General features: G+C 35.9%; 1 protein-coding gene across 6 annotated transcripts in view; it reads right to left on the bottom strand.

Moving 5' to 3' along the window:
- MTMR2 (myotubularin related protein 2) overlaps nt 1–23,235 on the bottom strand; it is an 85,279-nt gene that overhangs the window by 34,930 nt on the left and 27,114 nt on the right. For 3 of the 6 annotated variants that reach the window (XM_012454752.2, XM_012454763.2, XM_064375347.1), the window contains one exon: nt 10,698–10,803. In XM_012454752.2, coding sequence (XP_012310175.1) covers nt 10,698–10,803 — 106 coding nt within the window. Of the gene's footprint in view, nt 1–10,153; nt 10,230–10,697; nt 10,804–19,750; nt 19,857–23,235 lie in introns of those variants that run through there. The other 3 variants (XM_012454786.2, XM_012454771.3, XM_064375348.1) reach the window with 3 other exon arrangements.

The following is a 23,235-nucleotide window of genomic DNA, read 5'->3' on the forward strand; positions in this document are numbered from 1 at the left end:
TTACTATAAACTGGATCAGGAAGTTGGCAAGTTTAAGAGTCAGTTTTCATGTGGAACAGTTAGATGGTAGAAAAATAGGAAAGAATTTGTCTGAAATCTGCAAAACACTAAATAATAATCACCCGAAGGGAAAAATGTGTCTATATAGTTATAAACTATCCTCCAGTTTTTTTTATGTACTGTGCTAAAACCCAGATGAGGAAAAAAAGGATTTTCTTAGTAATTTATTTTTTGTTGGATAATCCTTCTAAAGAAAACTGTTTATATCAATTATACTTTATTCTTTTTTTTCCTACAACTTGACTGACAAACCACAAAGTAGGCAAATAAACCATGCAAACAAAAAATCTAACAAGGCAGAGCCACAGACTGGCATCTGGGATAGATCTCATTGGTTACACGTGTGAAAGTACATCCACGTTCAAGCACAGGGAAGCCCTTTCTTTTTATAACACACTCAAGGACACTTTGGCTTTTCAGCTGAAACCACAACTAGCAAAAGCTGGACAATGTTACAACACCATCCATGATTCAACGACAACAAAAAGGATGACTATCTAAAGAATGGTCTAGAAAACATCACTTCATGCTACGGGTTGAACTGTGCCCTCAAATAATGTTGCTGAAGTCTAAGCACCAGTGCCTTAGAATGTGACCTAATTTGGAAACAGGTTGTTGCAGATACAGTTAGTTAAGATGAGGTCATACTGGCATGGGGTGGGCCCCTAATTCAATATGACTGGTATCCTCACAAGAAGAGAGCAATGTGAAGAAACAGGAAGAATGCTCTATGAAGATGGAAGCAGAGACTGGACTGATGCATTTACAATCCAAGGAACATCAGAGATGACTGACCCTCACGAGCAGCTGTGAGAAAGATATGGAATAGACTCTCCCTCAAAGCTCTCTTGGTTGGCAGGAGTCAACCCTGCTAACACCTTGATTTCCAATGTCTAGGCTCCAGAACTATGAAAGAATAAATTTCTGTTGTTTTAATCCACCTAGTTTGTGGTACTCTGTTTTTATAGCAGCCCTAAGAAACTAATGTGCCTAATATCAATAAAAACTTCCAGATTTTCATCTTAAAATCCAAGTTTTCATAATTGTGAAAACTTAGAAGCAATCTGACCTTTAGTAGGTGAATGGATAAATGAACTGTGGTACATTATACAAAGGAATATCATTCAATGATAAAAATAAATTAGCTATCAAGCCATGGAAAGACTTGAGGAATCTTGAAAGCATATTACTAAGCGAAAGAGCCAATCTGAAAAGGCTGCACACTTCATGATTCCAACTACATGACATTCTGGAAAAGGCAACAAAGTGGACAAAGAAAAAGATCAGTGATTGTCTGTTCACGGAGAGGGGAAAAAGAAAGAGGTGAGGCAAAGGGGATTTTTAGGACACTGAAACTATTCCACATGATACATTAACAATGAATATATACCATCATACTTTTGTCAAAACCCACAGAATGTGTACCTCAAAGTATGAACCCTAATGCAAACTATGTATTTTAGTATTAAAATAAAAATGTATCAATATTGTTTCATCAATTGTAACAAATGCACCACCACGCAAGGTACATTCAATGGAATAAATGTCAACTCCTTCACTTTTCTGCTAAAACGTCTACAAAAAATCCTGTATCTCTAAAGGATAACACATTATTCTATACATGAGCTAAGTCACAATTCAATGCTTCCTTGACTCTCATATTTAATCTATTTCTAAATGTTGTCCTTTCATTCCCCACACCACTAATACAGTCCCACTTTTCCATCAATAAGGACTAGCCCCACACCTTCTGATGTGTCCTTCTGAGCTATACTACAGGCAGTCCTTTCCAATAAATGATGGTTCATAATAGATTATCTGACAAAAACAAATAAAACAGAAGATAGGTAGATATAATATTATCTAAATTACTTTCATTTTGTCTCATACCAAGGAGAATGAGACCAGCTTATGTACTGTTTTTAGAAGATCATTATTCATTCAGTGTTCTTAGCACCCTTGAAAGATAAGTAGTATTCATATGCCCATTTGTAAATGGGGTAATTGATCCTTACAGAAGTTAGGGTACTTTTCCAAGGTGACATATATCTCCCAACAGCAGCTGGAATCAAACAGATGTCTGATTACACTAAGACCATGATCATGACATGATAGTATCCCAAGCAAGCAAGGGATATGAAGAACCAGAGGCTGAGAAAGAGATCAGAACCAGAGGTAAAAATGTGGGAGTGATCCAAAAAGAGATGACAGCTGAAACCATGAAGAAGAAAGAGGATGTGAAAGAGAGTGGGGGAAGCAAGGGATGAAGAAAACTTTAGCATTACCCCACTAATAAGAGAAGAAATAGCAAAGATACAGAGAAAGGGAGGGCAGATGAGAAATGAACCATGTATTGTCACCACATTTGAAACCTGGGATCATCTTTGACTCCTCTCTCCCTATAATCTGCAATGTTCAGGTAGCTTTGTGTACATTACATTTAAGATTCGTTCTTTACCAAGCATTATGCCATTATCCTAGTACATGTCCTTTAGCAACTTTTACTTAGAATTATTCCAATAGCTTCCAAACATGTCTCATTCTTTCCATTCAACCTGCTCTTAACTAGTATCACCTGTTTATGTACCCACAGCCTCTTCTATCACTCCACCTACTATTGTCAACAAATGGGAATTTATTATTCACAATGTTCTATCCTTGGATTTTGAATCTATCCTGAAAAACAAATGGAGATCCACCATTCATTTCATACTGCACATATTCAATAGTAAACATATACTCTTAAAATCATCCTCCCCACTGAAAGGCATTTGTATTGTTTCCAGACTTGTCATTACAAACTGGAGAATTGTCAAATTTTTACCATATTATTTATAAAATAAGCAAAAATTAAAATCTTAAAAATATTGAGCTTTTCTGTTCAAATACAAGGTATGTCTAAGTATTCATCTTTATCACTCAGCAGAGTTTTAAAGTTTTTCATATTTTTCTGCATATTTAAGTTTATTCCTAGATATTTTACATTTTTAATTATTATAAATATAATTTTTCTTTCTCTTATGTTTTCTATGTATTTTTATAATAGAAAGCTATAATTCTTATGTATAAATTTTGCCTTGTAATTTTTTGTTGGAAATCAGACATGTAAAAAGAACTGAGGTAAACAGGCCTTTGGTGATGTGGTGAAGCAGGAGGGAAACTGTAAGCTATTCTATACATTACTCGTGTGTTTTCCGAACAGCATATATGTCTATAATCAATATATAGTAGTTAGTGTATTGAAACTCACTTAGCTAGATAGATATCATTCTGTCATAGAATATACCACAATTTATTAATAATTATCAAATGATTTATACTTCTCATGTTCACAAATAATGTGCAATTACACTTGATCTTAGCCAAAAGGCCGAGAAGCGATAATAATGTGCAATTAATATCTTTATTCCAGTCTCTTGGAATAAATGTGGGACTTTCCACATGAGTAAAACTGGAACTGCTAAAAGGAACGAGCGTTTGTAGATATTGCTATATTTGTCTCTACTGTGGCTGTTTCAGCACTGTGTGAGAATTCCCACTGACCAACTTCTCCAGCAATACTTGGTATTATCATACTTGTTAATTTTTTTGATCTAACAAATGTGAAATAATTTTTCTCAGTTGCTTTAAAAATGACATATCCCTGATTCCCTGATTATAGTGAAGTTTAACATTTTAAAATATATTTATTAAATATTATGTATATATTTTTCCTTCAATTTCTTGTTCAGAGACTTTCTCAACTTGCTATTGGGTTGCATTTTCTCTTATTAATTTGTAGATGTTCTTTGCATATTTGGATACTAATCTTTATCAATTACACATATTCTTTGCAAGTCTTCTATCCCAAAATGTGATTTGTCTTTCCAGTCTTCACATATGGAATTTGTCACATAAAATTAGTACATTTTAGCACAATAAAAATAATAATCTTCTCTTTAAAGGTAATACTTCAGAGTCTTATTTTAAATATTCTTCCTGATAACATAAATCATAACAATATTGTCATATATTTTCTTCTAAAATTTTGGAGTTTTTATTTTCAGTTTTAGGTTTTCAATCTAATGAATTTAGTTGGTCTATGTGAGTTAAAAATCCAACCTGTTACTTTTTTTAAATTTAAACATGGCTACCCTAGCATTGCTAAACAAATAGTTCATTCATTCTTTCTCACACTGATTTGTTATACTGCATCTGTCATATACAGAGTTCCTAAACTTGACTGATTGATTTGTATCCTGATTTACTTTAGCTTTATGTCTAACTGGGTGAATCTCCCCACTTTATTTTTCCTCTTGGTTAATCTTGACCTTTTACGCTTGCATATAACTTTTAGAGTCAGCTAAAATTGTGCCAAGTTCTGCAAAACAAACTTTTGAATTTTTCTGAAATTATATTCGATTAAGATATATTTGAAAATATTATACATCTGCAGGCTATTGAATTTACTCATCCATTTATTTAGATATTCTTTTAGCTTCTTTAATAAAGTTTTCTATAAAGTTCTTCTACATCTCATTTTAACTTATTCCTAAGTAAGGTACTTTTGTTACTGTTATAACTGAAATCTTCTTTAAATCACATTTTCGAAACATTTTTGCTAAGGTACAGAAGCATGATCTTTTTTATGTTATCTTGTATCCAGCAACAGTGCCAAGCTATATAATTAGTTCTGGTAGTTTGTATATAGATTTTTCTCAGATTTCCCAGACGATCATCTACAAATAATGAAAGTTTTATTTATTCTTTTCACTTCTTGTATCATTTATTATTTTTTCTTTTCTTATTTTACTGGCTAGGATTTACAGCATAATGCTGGATAAAAGTGGTGATAGTTTTATTTATTCCTTTCATTTCTTGTATCATTTATTATTTTTTCTTTCTTATTTTACTGCCTAGGATTTCCAGCATAATGCTGGATAAAAGTGGAGATAGTAATCATCATGTTGCTAAGCTTAATGAAAATATTTCTAGTATTTCATCATTAAAGATGAGGCTTATTGTAGAGTTCTGATGGATATCCTTTATCTGGCTAAGATTGGTTTTTTCAATTGCTAGGTTCTTAAGAGTTGATATTGTTGGTAATGGAGGTGAAGGTGTTAATCATAAATAAATGCTAACGATCATTTCTTCTCTATTAAAATAATTACTATGTGATAGACACTGCTCACTTGCTAACATATGCTCTGTGAGACTCCTTAACTTGTTCTGAATAGATCTGCATATTTTCAGTACATGTCAATATCACATTTATGAACATAGTCTAGCTAAAAAATAATCCAAGTTTGATTCATAAAGAAAATATGCATAACATAACACAAATTTTAAAGAGATAAGCACATTTGCCTGAATTAAGCCTATTAAATATTTCAAGGCAAGACAGATGGCTAAGAACAAAATATATCCTTTCTCATACACATGTACATAAGACTTCTACAACAAAGACATAAAAGACATAATTCTATTTAATATGTAATTCTGAATTGTGGACAAACAGTATAAAACCACAGGCTTCACAAAGGAAAGGAACTACTGCACAGTTTGACTTTTATCTTTCAATCACCACCATTTGAGGCACATACTTTAATTAAAACCCAGTGCTATACAAATTATAACCAATAAATAAGTAGAGCTGTACATCTGAATTTTAAAATTCTACATTTTATGGGATTGATTCTCCAGTGAGCAAATAAACAACCAGACATAGTTCCCTGAGTTCTAATTCTACTAAGTGGCAAACTTCAGAAATATGTTCTAGTAAAAAGAAGCCTAATTTTAAAAACTGCAGATGAGTTATTTCCTTAAATTGCATTACTTAAAATTCTATATAAAAGAATTTGATAAATTTTAAAACTGAAATTAAGTAAGTTTTACTTCTGGGGGAGAACAAATGAAGCAAAGAGAAAACACTACAGTTATGTCACTAGAAAAGCACAATTCAATTTACAAAGCCAGGATTTGTGCCCAATTTTTCCGAGATTACATCTGTATAAGACTTTTTCCATAACAAACAAGGATAACAAGGCAAAAAAGTAAAACAAATAGAATTCCACTTGAAAAATCAAAGCTCAACATATATCTAGACTAGTTATCTCCCCAACCCATTTTCCATTCTGCTTTACTGATGCAGAGGCAACAAATCTTGTTTGAATACCAAATTCCTTATAGAAAAAGCTTTCATATTTAGAAAGTGCCATTTTACAGTACCTATAGCAAAAAACCTATACAATTTAATATTTTAAATGAAACTAGATTAGCGTTTCAATGTATTATGTTCTCTACACTTTCTATGTAAAAGCTCTTACTAAAAAGGAGCTTCTAAAATGTGAAGGCTCAGGACATGAATAAGCAATGAGGCTTTGTGAAGAACTGGAAGCCTAGAGGTTAACCAGCTTCAAATCATCTGTGAATGATAATTTTCAAAAACACTACATTCAAACCCTTCATCCACACCTAACAGCCAAAGCATAGTCAAAATGCAGCACATAGCTGTCTGTAGTTAGTTTTGCCTATAATTAAAACACTACCATTTTATGGTTGCTAAAGGTATACACATGGAAAGCAATCATCATCATCAATTAACAAAATTGAGAGAGGAAATCAAATTTTATTATAAAACTCTCCTTTTCTGGTTACTAGAAAAGCACTTCTCAAATATTTATTAAGAAAGTAATACTGAAACCTACTATTTTCATTCCCAAAATGTATAAAAGATATTCCTTATTAATTAAGAAAATCTCACTTAGTATTTTAAAAAGCTTAGCAGCAAAATCATCGGAGGGGTCTCTCCTTGTAAATGTACCTTACAAGAGTATGAATGACCTGAGATAAAATAAGGGCAACAGCCAACTGTGCCACTAAATACATGATTTAGTTCACCCTTTCTGACTGTCAGGATTCTCATTTGTTAAATGGGAATAACAACTGGATCACAGGACTGTTGAGAAAGCTAAAAGAGATGAGGCATGTACAAATATCTACCACAGTAGCAGGCTAGACTTTTTTTTTTTAATTATTAGAAACACATCACTTCTCCCACCTCAACCTTCCCCCCACCCCCGCCCCGCCCCACCCCGCAAAAAAAAAAAAAAAAAAATCGACCACAGGACTGTTGAGAAAGCTAAAAGAGATGAGGCATGTACAAATACCTATCACAGTAGCAGGCTAGACTTTTTTTTTTAATTATTAGAAGCACATGCCTTCTACCATCCAACCTTCTTTCTAAAAGCAATATAGATTTGAAATCAGGCTGCATTTTTAAATGATACTAACACTTAATTTAATGTTACTCATTGATCTCCCTCCAGCAGCTGAAGACTATAATTCAAGTAAAGATATATCGAACAATTAAAGATACCTTTAAAAATGAGGAAACTGGGTAACATGTAGCTTAACACCATATTACTTTTCTTTTTTTCTCGGCCCATTTAGGCATTGTCCTAGGGAAGAACAGTTAACCTTCGTTGCCTAAAACCATCTTCTTAATTTAATAGCTATCTGCTTATTCAGCAAATGAAAATTCTCTGAGGGTCCTCCTAAATTGTGAAAGATGCTAATTAGTAAGGCACTAACGGGATATATTGAAACAATTCCTGCAAACAGAATTGATGTATAGATTTGACAGACTCCTTTTGTAACCTGGTGCTAAGATAGTCATGTAATTGAAGACATTTATGTCTGACATTTAACCTGAAGGGACAGGCATAAAGAGGTCTATTCCAAACAAATATGTATTTATAATCACCCTACCCATCGTATTATCGCCAAACGGTACAGGTGCAAAATGATCTTTTGCTTCAGAAGGAAAAGGCTTTGTTACTTTTTCTTTTGTAAAAAAGTAATAACTAAACACACCTAGTGGCTAGATCTTGGTTTCCAAAAAAAGGAACCAGGACTCCTATGAAAACTAGATGATGATTCTAGAACTGAGGGAGGAAACATATATTATGAGTCTGGAACATCTTGTCGTGCCAGAAAGTAAGGAAATGCTCAAAAAACAGCACAATGATGAGAGTATGGCAAAGGAACAAAAGACCTAACTGAAAGAACTCTCAATCTGAAGCTGGAATCAATAAAGTAGTTATGGTTGTAACAAAAAGTATAAAACAAATATCCATGAGTCCGTAATAAAATAAAGCTTAAACAAATCAACAAATGGGAGAAAAATCTCCCACGCAGAATTGAAAAAAAATGTTATGAGATGTTCCACCTTCAAGGAGGTGAAGTATAACCCCTACTCCTTAAGTGTGGGTTGTACATAGCAACTTCTTTCCAAAAAGTACAGCATCTGGGTGGGTGAGAGGCACAGGGAATAATTACAGTGAAAAAAACTAACATCACCTCAACCAAGAGATCAAGGTTAACATCAACAGTGATAATCATGTTGATAATATGTACCCTTAATAAAACGTGATAAAATGGCACTTTACCTCTGTGATCTTCCTACCCAAAACACGTAACACCACTTGAATGAGTAAAATGTCACATGGTCTATAAAATACCATCAAGTCATCAAAAACAAGATACAGTCTGATATCGTCATCAAAAACAAGAAAAGTCTGAGAAACTGTCCCAGTCAAGAGAAACCTAAGGAGACATAACTACTCAATGTAATATGGCATCTTGCTGGGTGGGATTCTGAAAAAGAACATTAGGTAAAAACTAAGGATATCTGAATAAAGTATGGACTTTAGCAATATCAGTTCATTATGTGGAACAAATGTAGTATACTAATGTAAGATGTTATAATGGGTGAAACTGGAGGTGAAGTATATAAGAACTCTATTATCTCTGCAATTTTTCTATGCATCCAAAACTGTTCTAGAATTAAAAGTTTAAGAAAAGTTAGAAAACCTTACAATATTTTCTATACAGATTAACAGATGCACTATAGCCCTCATTTTGTCCAAATGTAAGCCAGTCATTCAATATTTATTTATTTCCTCAGGTGTCCTGAGGAAATGATGGAGGTCTACATGCAGAGATAAGCTGATAGTGGAGAATCCTCCTTCATCTGCCCATTTTCAGCACCCTGTAATGTACTGTACCTCACATGTATGTTGAGTTAAGTAGTTTAAACTAACATTCACAAATAGACACAAATGGTTTAAAATGTTTCAGACAAGAAACAGCAGGTGGAAAATAACAAATAGGCATAAGCAAGTAGCAAAAGCGACATTCCTTTATTCCTAGTATGAATTCTTTCAGTCACAGTATGAGGTTAGTCATTGTTTGATGATGCTTGTACCTAATAAAATCTGACCAAAATTAGGCCAAGACATTTCAAAATTATTAAGAAGCCCATCGGCCCTTGGTGGATTTTTATTAATGTAATGAATAAGGAAATATTAGATACATACATATATTTTAAAGCAGTAACGACCTGAGAAGCAACAGTGGATTTATCACCATTCTTGTTAACAATGAACCCTGCTCTTTGTGTGCTTCAAGATAATGCCTAATGATATCATGAAGCCATCATAATTATCACAATACATATCCAGATTATGAAGATAAGCCCTTCTAATTTTTAGTGATGTTTTAAACTATGATATTCCCCATCTAATATGTTACAAAATTTCACAAAAGGTAATAAGAAATATGCAGAAGATTTTACAGATGTTGTCTTCTTGTTGTTTTGACAATGAAATGGTTGAAAAAGATATAAGTATCCTCAACATATGCTCAACAGCAAATGACTGCATAATGTTTTAGCTAAAACTGCCTAAGTGTAACCAGTGAGAAAGCAGCCAGTTGTTCGGAATAAAAAGATTCTGACATGCTGTCCATCATGTGAGAATACAAGAAGACATACCCTCATCAGATTATGGATTTGCCAATGCCTGATCTTGGACTTCCCACCTTCCAGAACCATGAGATATAAATGTTTATTTTTTTGTGTTTTTTAGAAAAATAAAGATTATGAAGTAAGGGTAAAGGGTTAGCACTACATATATAATTTGTTTTCTCAATCATTCATGGACAAGCAGTTACAGAAAAGCAGATGAATCCAGAAATGCAGAGTTCTACAGGGTATCTCTAATGTGGTTAATTTCATAGAAATGAGACCTTTAAGAAATAGAGGAATACTTACAAACTATAATATGATGTGTGGAACTATCACACAGTGTTTAAGTGACTTAGCTCCCGAACTGGACTGCATGGGCTGGAACACTGGCAATAGAATTTATTAGCTATGAGATCTTGGACACATTACTTAATCTCTACAAGTTATTATCATCTGTAGAATGCTGACAGAATTGGTGAGAGTTTTACAGGAGATAATTCATGTATAGCACTTAGAACAATGCTTGGCACACAGTATGTATTCAATAAATGTTAGCTATTATTGGCTGTTATATGAATAATCATAAAAATCTTTTATACCACAAAAAAATTCATTAATCATCTTTTGGCAAAGAACTTAGAGGTGATCAACCTCAGAGATAAATTACACATTTTTCTTTTACAAATAAGTAAGCATTCCAAATTTGCTGGCCTATTCTGGGATATTTTGTAGACTGGGATCTATGAGAATACTCCATCAATATCTCCTGCTAAATTAGTTATACTGATAGTGTTGGCCACAAATATCTAACAGAAAGTACTTCATCAGAAATTTAAAATAGTATACATACCCTCAAATCAGGAGAAAAGTTCTCGGCAGAAGTTGAAATGGAATCTGATGATACAACAGAAGCTGATTTTGTGTGCACTGAATTCTCTGAATGAGAAGTGGAGGCACTACGAAAATACAAAAGGACAGTATGTTGGCAAAATGGGGGCATCAAAGACCAATTTCAGACATTGTATTTAATATAACTCCATTATTTATTATAATTTCCACTACCACCTAAGTTCTGCTTTGCCTATTCAATCTTATCTCTAAATCTTAACAAATTATAAACAATTCCTGCTGGGTCAAGTATTCTTATGATCTAAGTTCCCTCTGGACAGACTCCCAATACTCATGAAGACACACCACGCTAATTCCTTCTTTTTATCCATTCATCTACCCCATTCCTTCTTTTTATCCATTCATCCAAAGAACATTCATTGAGTGGGCCAACGTACAAAACCACTACACCAGGCACTGTGATTTGGAAATAAATATGATATCCTCCCCATGTTCATGAAGCTCAAAGCTTGTGACAGACAAGTAAATAAGCAGTGCAATGTGATGACTCTAAATACACCCACATACACACACATATACTCACGCACAAACACCCCACACACATACAGATATCTTTGGGAGAAAAGAAAAGGAAGCAGCCAACTCTGGCCAGGAAGTTCAGGAAGATTTCACAGAGGAGATGATATTCAAACTGAGTCTTGAAAGATAGGAGATTATCAGGCCAACAAACAAGGAAATTTCAAAAACAAACAAAAGGCAAGTATGGAAGTATCAAAGTCAACAGAACATCTCAGACACTACAAATAGTTGAACAAGGGTGAATGAATAAAACAGCAGATGAGGATGGAAAGAAAGGCTCTTCTTTGTACCTTCCCACCACATCAAACAACCCTGTGTTGAATATCTACTTCTTCCATTATAAGTAATCAATCGCAGTTTTACTTTCTTAAATTCCTATAAAACTTTTTTTTTAGACAGAATTTTACTCTTGTCACCCAGGCTAACGTGCAATGGTGCAATCTTGGGTCACTGCAACCTCCGCCTACTAGGTTCAAGCAATTCTCCTGTCTCAGCCTCCCAAGTAGCTGGGATTACAGGTGCCCACCACCACATCTGGCTTAATTTTTTTGGTATTTTTAGTAGAGACGGGGTTTCACCATGTTGGCCAGGCAAGTTTCAAACTACTGACCTCAGGTGATCTACCTGCTTCGGCCTCCTAAAGTGCTGATTACAGGCATGAGCCACCACGCCCAACCAAACTTTTATACCTGATCACATACTATCTTTTATTGTTTATTTTGTCTCATCAACTAGTGTCCCAAGAACAAAAATTATGCCTTTTTTTGGTGGGGAAGGGGGGCAAGAAATGAGGTCTATGTTATCCAAGCTGTTCTCCTCAAACTCCTGGCCTCAAACAACCCTCTCACTCAGCCTCCCAAAGCGTCGAGATTTCACACATGGGCTACCACGCACAAATCTACTTCTTTTTTATTTTCCACAAAATCTATTTCAGGACCTGTGTACACTGTTAACAGGTATTATGTTTGTTAAATTTTAAAAAACTATGACAGTATGCCACAACTGAATAATTGATATAATTTCCTCTTAGTAAAAGAAAGTTAAAATTAATTAAGGGTGGAAAAAGGTCAAATATTTTGAATGGAGTCTTAAAGTTCAGATTTTTAAAAACGGATTTTTCTAAAGATATTAGTCTTTCTTACGCCAGAAGTCAAAATTTTTCCACTAGATTTTGATGAAATACTTTATATTAGAGTTGTGATATTTAAGTTTGTGACATTTACCTTTAAAATAAACTCCATATATGCATTATAAACCTGTCTATAACAAGAATAACTAAACTACTTATACAATATGAAAATCACCTCCCCAAAAAAGAAACTGTCACTTCATTTAAATGAATGGAAAATGGTACTCCAGTGCAAATACAACATAGTATTTCCAACAACCTATGCTATTATACAAAAAAGCAGGCATAAGAAATTGTATTATATAGTTTTATGATGTAAGGAAAGAAAAAGTGACAGGCCGTGAATATTTTCCTTTTTCTTTGTAGCTAAATTCTGATTGAATGTCATTTGCATTAAAATAACAGGTAAAATAATTAAACTTTAGGCACAGTACTTTGACAGACATTGTTAGCTCCCTACTTGGAACAGATTCCCCTTTCTCCCTGACTTTGATCAGGGTAGTCTGTGCCCTGATGAAGATAAGAGGCTTGCTATTCGCTATGTGAGTCAATTCTGGTCAGTGGGATTTAGTGGAAAGTCTGCTAGTGGTTATGGAAACCTTTTATTTTCTTAATAAAGTAAGGGCAGAAACAGCAGGGCAGTCTTTATCCTTTCCCATTTCTCTTGCTTGAAACAAGAATATAAAGTTTGGAAATACAAGAGCCATCTTACAAACATTAGCAACATCAGGCCTGCTGAGGACAGGGAGCCAAAGCATAGGATGAGCATACGTTCTTGTAGCATCACCGGGCCAGCAATCGTCTACCTCTGGAATTCTTGTTATGTAACATCAATGGCTAAGCACAGCTGTGTGTGCCTGTAGTCCAAGGTGCTCGAAAGGCTGAGACAAGGATTGCTTGAGCCCAGGAGTTTGAGACCAGCCTCGGCAACATGGCAAGAGCCCATCTCAAAAAATTAATAATATTAAATAAAATTAAAATTTTTAAAATAAATAAACTTAAATTTTTTAAATCACTGCAGTAGAGTCTGTTCCATACAGTCAAACACAATACAGCAATCAACATCTCATAAAGTCTATCTGGGGCAAGTTCAAATGTATAATGCTATTTTATATGCATATGCCCTTCTGGGAGAAGAGAAAAAGGCAATCAAGTATAATTTGAAATTATAAATAGTGTATTTTCTAGAAAAATAATATTGACAGAAAGAATATTGTAGCACATAGCACAAAGAAACCAAATGGCTCCCTGGCTGGATGCGGTAGCTCATGCCTGTAATCCCAGCACTTTGGGAGGCCGAGGACAGGTTGGATGGCTTGAGCTCAGGAGTTCGAGACCAGCCTGGGCAACATGGAAACCCCCTCTCTACCAAAAATACAAAAATTAGCCAGGTGTGGTGTTACATGCCTGTAGTACCAGCTACTTGACAGGATGAGGCATGAGAATCATTTGAACCTGGCAGGTAGAGGTTGCAATGAGCTGAGATAGCACCACTGCACTCTAGCCTGGGCAAGAGAGTGGGACTCTGTCTCCAAAAAAAAAAAAAAAAGAAAGAAAGAAAGAAACCAAATGGCTCTTTAGCATGAAATTATAAAGTAAATAAATCTAAGAGAAATAAAATAAACAAATCCAGGTACTGCACCTTAAGCTTTGCAGTCTCAGATTCAAAGAATCAGTCTTTCAAGCAAAAGTGTGGTAAATAACCTTTAATTATTAACTTCTCTTTTCAGACACACACAAACATAAGTAGATATTATGATCCACAATGTTATAGTTGAATAAGCACTAATGTATATTTCTATATAACCAGTCAACAAACGGTTTTACTCTCCAGGCAAATACTGAGGAGCTGAGGGGCACAGCAGTGGGAATACATCATTGTACGATTCTTGTGATTACAGCAGTAACAGAGAGAGAGGAGAGGGAGGGAAGGAGAGAGTGCACACAGGAGAGAGGGACAGGAAAGAGAGAGAGAGAGGAGAGAGAGAAGAGAGGGAGGGAAGGAGAGAGAGTGCACAGGAGAGAGGGACAGAGAAAGAGAGAGAGCAAGAGAAAGAGCAAGACGGTGAGTGAGAACGCACACAGGCACACAGGAACACAGGCACACAGGAACGCAGTAGACCTGTTAAAGCTTCTGGTATAAATGTAAACGATGCCGTTAGCGGCAACTCAGACTGAAGGTGGCCATGGGCACACCAGGATGCATAGTTCTCTTTTCTGTAGTTGTTTTTTTTCTTGTCATACTGGCTCTGTGCATGCTTGTAGTCACCATAGCTACTGGTATAACACACTCTAATTTCCACTGCTTTTTTTCCATTTCTCCCTGCTCATCTTGAAGTCAAGCTCTCTCTGTTTATTTTTTATGAACTGTTCCACAAACAAGCTCTGTGTTTCCCCAAATTCATGGCTTTGCTTCAGGCCCTTCCAAAATTGAATGTTCCTTTACCCCAATCTATTTAATAACATCCTACCTACCCTTTAAGACCTGGTTTAAAAAACTAGCTTCTCCAAGAAGTCTTCCCCAGGTCTTCCAGTTGGAACTCTCAGTCTTCTACACTTTCATAGACTTTGTCTATAACCACACTTAACACCTTCCACATTAGACTAGAGAACTTCGGTTACATGGCCACCTCCTTGGTAAATTACAAACTGCTAAAGAATAAGAATCTTGTAATTGGCAAGGCATTCGAACTTGGAGCAAAGTATGCAGTCCCTAACCTCAGTAAGTAACCAATACCATTTTGTCCTCAGATTTCCTACGCCTACACACTTCACCCCAGTCCATCCAAATATTCCTTGTCAAACTGGGCCTCTCTTCCAAACGCTAAAACTTCTAGTCAACTCTGTCGCATATGTTCATTACCATATTACGTGTGTTTCCTATACCCACTTTTCTCTAAGTCTTTCTTCAACTACTAACTCTCTTCCTCATCTTTATCTGAACTCTTTAGTCCACAGTGAATAAACTCTCCTACATCTTCAACAGGATTATCTTCTTCACCTCTGCCTCAGCTGACCTCCCCTCACAGGAATTCACTTCCCTGCAGCCTTTAATAAAAGACTCTTTTCTTTTCCCACATCTAACAAAGCCCAAAGATGAAATAAGCATTTTCCCAGCTGAACTCTCAGGCTTCTACATGAGTATTATTTTTGCATCTTCACATATAAAAGACTTCTTCCTCTAAGGTTCATGGCTTCTCAATATACAGCCTCATTGTTACTATCACCCACCCACCTTTAATTGTTCCTCCTCACTCACTAAGGGTTTTTTCAGCTGGCTTACTTTCTTCTCCAACATTTCTTTCTACTCCAAAGCTGCCATCACTACGGGAATTCTATTATCCATAAACTATCAACAACCTAGCTCAAAGTTCCTCAATTCTCACATCCCTCATACACATGCCCACTTCAGCAATGAGCACCTTGTCATCACAGCTTGGACTTGCTCGTTTCTGGGAATTACCCTGCCACTATAATCTTAAAATTGAGGAATTAATCTTTGACCAGATGCTGACCCTTTCTAAATATTTAACTTTCTTAACTTCTCCTACATCTCATCTTCAACCTGAGAAACCCAGACACTCAACCCCTCCATTTTTTATTATCCTTCATGATTCATTGCCCTCCCTTGCCTACTTCACTTCTTAAGCATCAGTGTCCTTATATCCGTATCCATTAGTCGCAACTGCCCTGCTAATCCCTAAATATGGACCAACATAACCATCTTTCTTGGCTACTAGTAAATCTAATCTTCAAACTGGGGCCACTTAAGACTTACGATTAGAAACATCACCTAGGACCAACACAGTGCTCAATGATTCTCCCATTTCCCAAGTGACTTTTTAGACATAACCATCTTTTCCCCACACACAGCTATCATAACAAATCAATCCAAAGTCCTGTACAGTCTACTTCCCTACCAATCCTGGGGTGCATCTTCTATCCTAGTTTTTACCGTCCTAATACCGCTTCTCTGGACTACTGCAAATTACTTGTATCTTTTCTCCTACTCATCCAATGTATCATCCCAAACCGAAACCAAAGTGATCTTTCCAAAACCCAAATCTGATCATATCAATCCCTTGCTTAAATCTTCACTGATTCCTCACTGCCTACAGAATCAAGCCAAAACTCCTCAGTGTAACACTCAGTTTTCCAAGATCTGGCCCTTGTTGTACATATCCAGCTGCAGTTCTTACTCATCTGGAGCCACTAGGAATGGCTTGCAGATTTCTTAAGTTCTCTAGCCATTTCATGCCTCTGTGCCTTTGACAACCCTATTGTCTCTGCCTCTAATGTCCTTCATCATCTTCCATGCCCTTTGTCCCATCTATCTTGTAGACATAACTACTGCTTCCTTTACTGTATACTGTACATATTTCTATCATAATACCTGTAACATTTTACTGCATTTACTCACCTAAAAGCTCCTCTCCCAACATATTTTTGTTATTATTTACTACTTCAAGATTCTTTCTTTACTACAATCTTCTATGAGGAAACAACCTTCTCAAAACATGTAAAACATTGGAAAAAGAATAAGTGGGCCGGGTGAAGTGGCTCATGCCTGCAATCTCAGCACTTTGGGAGGCCAAGACGGACGGATCACAAGGTCAAGAGACTGAGACCATCCCAACCAACATGGTGAAACCCTGTCACTACTAAAAAACACAAAAATTAGCTGGTCGTGGTTGTGAGCGCCTGTAGTCCCAGCTACTCGGGAGGCTGAGGCAGGAGAATCACCTGAACCTGGGAGGTGGAGGTTGCAGTGAAGCTAGATCGAGCCACTGCACTCCAGCCTGGTGATAGAGCAAGACTCCATCTCAAAAACAAAATGTGGCACATATAGCTATTATTATTTATGACAACTGAGTGTTACTGCACACATATTTTCCTCAAGTCACATTAGTTACATAAATAAAATTTTAATGGCAAAAGTTTGAAGGCAAGAACTATAATTTGTGGACTAACATTTACAAAATAAAAAATTATGTCTCTTAGATGGCATTATGTCAGAAGTATTAGAAAAAGAAATACTGGCCAGACGTGATAACTCACCCGTGTAATCCCAGCACTTTGGGAGGCCAAGGGGGGCGAATCATGAGGTCAGGAGTTCAAGACTAGCCTGGCCAATATGGTGAAACCCCGTCTCTACTAAAAATACAAAAAATTCGCTGGGTGTAGTGACCAGTGCCTGTAATCCCAGCTACCCAGGAGGCTAAGGCAGGAGAATCACTTGAATCCGAGAAGCGGAGATTGCAGTGAGCCAAGATTGCGCCACTACAGTCCAGCCCGGGCAACAGAGCAAGACTCCATCTCAAAAAAAAGAAAAGAAAAAAAAAGAAAAGAAAAATTCCCACTATGGAAGTATGTGTCTTGACACTGCAAATGCAGTTTAAAAGTGAAACTATCATAGAAGATTAAAGTTATCAAAAGAGTTTCTCTTGAAATTTTGAGGAAAAAGAACTCCAATTTGAAATTGATTGCTTAAAATTACTTTTCTTCTATATAAAGAAAGTTCAAGTTCTGAAAAGGACTAAAAAGAAGATAGTACCAATGGAAGAGGGTACATGATTATATCATCAATAATTTTTCTCTGAGAAAATAAGAATAGAAATTGAATGTTCTTTTTGCCTGTTACTGTTTTCTACATTACATTTCCCAAAACTGTTTACTCCCACTGACAGACACTCCAATTACATAAGATAATCTCCATCAAGAAACCATTTTCATGTTGTTTTCTTCCTCCTTTCCTTTCTTTGAAACCTGAATATCACTCTGCTTTCCCAGTTTCATGTCTAATTCTTCTCTCTCTAGCTCAATGAGACTTGACTAAGTATGGCCAAAATCAGCTCTTACCTGGATTTGCTCAGGAATTTCAGTCTCAGGTCTAACAAATTATATTAAAATATACAAGAATAACTTTTTTCAAGCACTTGTACTGATCATGATGAAGATACTTGTACTGGCACGCAGTTGCTTCTGAATCAAATGAAATCTGATAACCGCAGCTTTCAGAGTGACAAGGATCTCTACTAATGATCACCCATTCCTAATTCTAGCTAACATTTTACTCCAACTAGGTAAACCTGTCCCTTACTACTGGCCCTGAGAATCAAACCCCTTACTTTCTACTTTGACAGTCATTTAATTTAGTCTCCCTAACACTCTTCCCTTCGGACCAGCTGTGGTTTTGCCACCTAAAACACCTATTAAGGTTTCTTTTTCCACAAGAAACCAGTCCCAAGTTAATGCTACTGATTCTTTCTAATGAATTTAGTCATTTCAAGAACCTATGCATTTGTATTCAGTCATAGTGATGTTTACATTGATTCACTATGTTTATGTTGATTTATTATACAGCAGTGTATATATTCCTTGAAAAAAATTTTAACAATTACTACTCCTTTCTATATACAAAACACTGGATTATGAAATAATCTCTGCCCTTGAAATTTCTCCCCAATAAGAGACATTATACCGCACAAACGTATCAATAATATCACAAGAGGTACAAACAAGGGCCAGTAGGAGGGAGAACACAACAAAGGAAATGGTTAATAATTACAACTAGAGGAAGTCAAGAAATGTAAAAAGCTGAACCATTTGAAATTGCTATTTTTATAGGTCAGATGGCCAATATCAACTGTTTCAGATGGTTCCACGTGCTAATGAAGGAAACAGAAAAAACTGAGGTTGGGCCTTTAATTAATGAATGAATCAGATCAAGGCTTTGGAAATCACACACATGCAAAGGGAAAAAAAAGTAAAAATAAAAGCTTGAGAAACTACAAGGCATATTTTGTAAATAAATAGTTTCTGCAAACTAAACAGATAAAAGGTTATAATAGGATGAATTCTAAATGCCAGGCTTAAAAGCCTGACTAATAAAAGGCAAGGGGCATAAAATGAGACACTACTTCACACACACTATACTGTCTATAATAAACTTTTTTTAGAAACAGACAATAGCAGGTGGTGGCAAAGATGTGGAAAAATTGGAACACTCATGGGCTGCTTGTGGGAATGTAAAATGGTATAGCCACTTTGGAAAACAGTCTGGTAGTTCCTTAAAAGGTGAAACACAGAATTACCCTATGACCTAGCAATTTCACTCCTAAAAATAAACCCAAGAGAAATGAAAATATTTTTCCACACACAAACGTGTACTTATTTACCAGAGAAAAACAAAATATATTATGAAACACATGAATGTACATGAATATGTACATGAATATTTACAGCAGCATTAGTCACAATAGCCAAAAAGTGGAAACAACCCATGTCATTCCCCTACTTAAAATCCTTCAATGGCTCCCTACTGCTCCCAAGATAAAGATCAATACCTTACCACAGCCTCAAGTTGCTACATAATCTAATCCTTGCTGCCTTCTCCAGTTCCTCTTGTGTATCTCTCTCTCCCCTTGCTCTGCCGAGTTCAACCACACTACCCTTCTCTGAGATTCTAAAATTAGCTGGCCCTCTGCAGGGAGCATGGTTCTGCCAAACTCCTCACAACTGAAATATCACCTCCTTGGGAAAATCCAATCAGATGTTCCAAACAAAACCAGTGTCCCCATAGCCACTCTTGTAGCACTCTGTGCTTTTCATTCTTTCTACTTAGCACCAGTCTCTTCTTTACATATCTTTGCAAATGTTTGATTAATGTCTTTTTTTTTTTTTTTTTTTTTAAGCAGGGTCTTGCTCTGTCACCCAGGCTGGAGTGCAACAGTGCAATCATAGCTCAGTGCAGCCTCAAACTCTTGGGTTCAAGTGATCCTCCCCACTCAGCCTCCCAAGAAGCTGGAATTATAGATGCAAGACACCATGCCTATCTTATTAACAACCATGCTTCCTAAGGCATCAAACTTCAAGGAGAAGGGATCCTATTGGTTTTGCTCAACATTCTATTCCTAGGAGCTAGCATAGCACCTGGTGTAAAGTAGACACTCAGGAAATATTTGTTAAGAAATGAAAGACTGCATGAGAATAATCAGAAGATTGACTTATTCTAATCAAATTCACTGGAGGCCACCACTAGAGCATACAAGACAAAACAAAAAAAGAAATATGTTAAAGAAGGGAAAGGGGTGAAACATGGGTAGGGGAGGATGGAAAGTCTAGTTTTCCTTCTGGAGTTGTTATTGTGTACATATTATTCTGTATACCATGTATCATGTCCCATTCCCATCAAAAGACTTCCTAGGATATTGAGACAAACATTTATTTTAAGAGGTCGGCTTAAAAGAATGACAATCTTTAAAAAAAAAAAAAAACTGGTGAGAATTGGTTTTTGACTATGCTATTTCCACTGGGGTGGTTAAATACGTAGTTGGGAATTGAGAAACTAGGATTAATCCTATCTAGCTAACAGCGGTATCCTTGGCCCATACACTGTCACTCTGTGAAAAGTGCCAATTAGACTGTTAGTGGTTCTTAACTTTTTTGGTAGTCACAGACCTCTTTGAAAGTCTCATGAAGCTATTTTCTGAATTGCTCATAATGTTGGGTACTTAAAGGTTAAGAATCTTGGCCCGGATGATCCCTTTTAGTTCTAAGGTGGTCCAGAGCTTCTGAAATGAGTCTTCTATCTTTTGTAACATCCATACAATATGCAGATAAATGCTAAAAAAAAAATTAAATAAACTAAATAAACTTTTTATATACACACACAGGCACACATGCATGTGTGCTAAAATAGCTTCATATTTGAACATTTTAAATATTTTAAGTATGTAATCAGTCTTAAATATAAAGTTAAGATACAAAGACTAAATAGAATTCAATGTTGTGTTTCTTACAATAAAGTCTTTAAGAGAATATTTATGTATAATAGAGTCAAAGGGAAACTAAATCCAACAACTACATATATTTCAGGAGCTCTGGACTATCACTGTGCAAATTCAACACCCTTACTTACAATAGAAATGACATCCATCAACAAATGTTAGCCACAATTCCTTTAAATATTTTCATTGTTTATATTATGTGATTTTACCAGAAACTATACCTATTTAGCTAAGTAGTGATTCTATTTCAAATGTCTTACATTTCAAAGTATATCCACAATAATTCTGGGGAGAGATACCCTAACAACACATACACAGTCAGCTCAGTAACTCTTCTAAATAAATAATTTAACCAGACTGAACTGGACCAGACTAACATAAACTCAATTGACTCCAGGATATGACCCTTGCTGGTGTTCAGCAAGGTTATGTTTACAAGTCTTCATGTTCTGTGACTCACACACTTACTCTAACCCTGTGACCACGGCACACTGGAGCTGGCTATTTGCTCAGTGGCCTGCCTGACTCACCTGGAGTACTTTTCTTCCAACTTGAAAAAATGGAAACGCTTGACTTGGAGTAATCTTGGTACTTGTATTTCTGACAGCAACCTCATTTTTCTTTCAAATACCACATATGGTTTTTACTTGACAAGTCTCTTCTCAAATCTGTAGACTACATTCCATTCTTAGAGTTTAGCCATCTTCCACATTTCGGCAAAGTGTCTATCATCACTGCTTCATTTCTCAATGCCTACTCACTGCTTAATCTCCTGGAATCTAGCTTCTGCCACCATCAAGTGATACCCTGAAATCAATCTTGCTATAATTACTAATAGACTGATTGGTTTTTTAAAAATGTTTTTTTCTTAGTTCTGATTCTATAAATGCTCATCTCCCCTCAGCAGCATATTATTTTCGTTACCCCCATTTCTCAGTTTAACCAATGCCTTTTTTAGTGCCTACAATATGCAAGATACTACTCATCTAGGAACCCTTAGAGATACAGAGATAAACATGACCCTTGGGCATTGTTTATATTATGTGATTTTACCGGAAACTATACCTATTTAGCCAAGTATTGATTCTATTTTAAATGTCTTACATTTCAAAATATATCCACAATAATATCGAGGAGAGAGACTACCTAACAATACTGTATATGAAAAGTTCATATGAAGTTTTAATTTAGAGGCTCAAGAAAGGCTTTTATGAAAGAGGTAGTATCTGATGTTAGCCAGAAGATAAAAGAGGGTCAACACCTCTCAACAATTTCACTAACCAAAGGGACAGCATGAAAAAGGACAAAGCAGGAAATTCAAGGCATGTTAAAGTTACTGGAGGAGTCAGACCACTTTTGTTGGAGTACAGAGTACTTATAAGGCACAATTAGAGACAAGCCTAAAAAGGTAGGTTTGGATTACAGTGTAGAAAGTGTTGAATAATAAATTGATATTTCTGTAAGCATTGAGAGACCTCTGAAAATTCCTGATTCTAGGAAGACTTTTAACAATAAGTCAAAGAATGGATTACAAGAGAAGGAAAATCTGTTAGAAGACTATCAGAAGATCTTCTATTAGACGGTAAAGAAGAAAATAGGTCATTTCACGAGCTGCTGATTTCTGTCTTGAAATTTTTTTCAAGACTGAGGTGGTACAAGGTCAAAGTATTTTAGATTTTACTTGATCATATATTTGTTCATTCATTCCTTTAGGCAATGTTAATTTACTGCTTATCAGTGTTATATGAGTGCTCTATAAAAATATATATGTAAGGCTGGGTGCAATGGCTCTCGCCTGTAATCCCAGCACTTTGGGAGGCTGAGGCTGGCGGATCATCTGAGGTCGAGAGTTCGAGTCCAGCCTGACCAACATGAAGAAACCCTGTCTCTACTAAAAATACAAAAAATTAGCTGGGTGTAGTGGTGCATGCCTGTAATCCCAGGTACTTGGGAGGCTGAGGCAGGAGAATCACTTGAACCCAGGAGGCGGAGGTTGCGCTGAGATGAGATGGCACCACTGCACCCCAGCCTGGGCAACTCCA

Source organism: Aotus nancymaae, unplaced genomic scaffold, assembly GCF_030222135.1.
Source record: "Aotus nancymaae isolate 86718 unplaced genomic scaffold, 86718_ANA_hifiasm-v0.15.2.pri h1tg000012l, whole genome shotgun sequence".
Lineage (NCBI taxonomy): Eukaryota > Metazoa > Chordata > Mammalia > Primates > Aotidae > Aotus > Aotus nancymaae.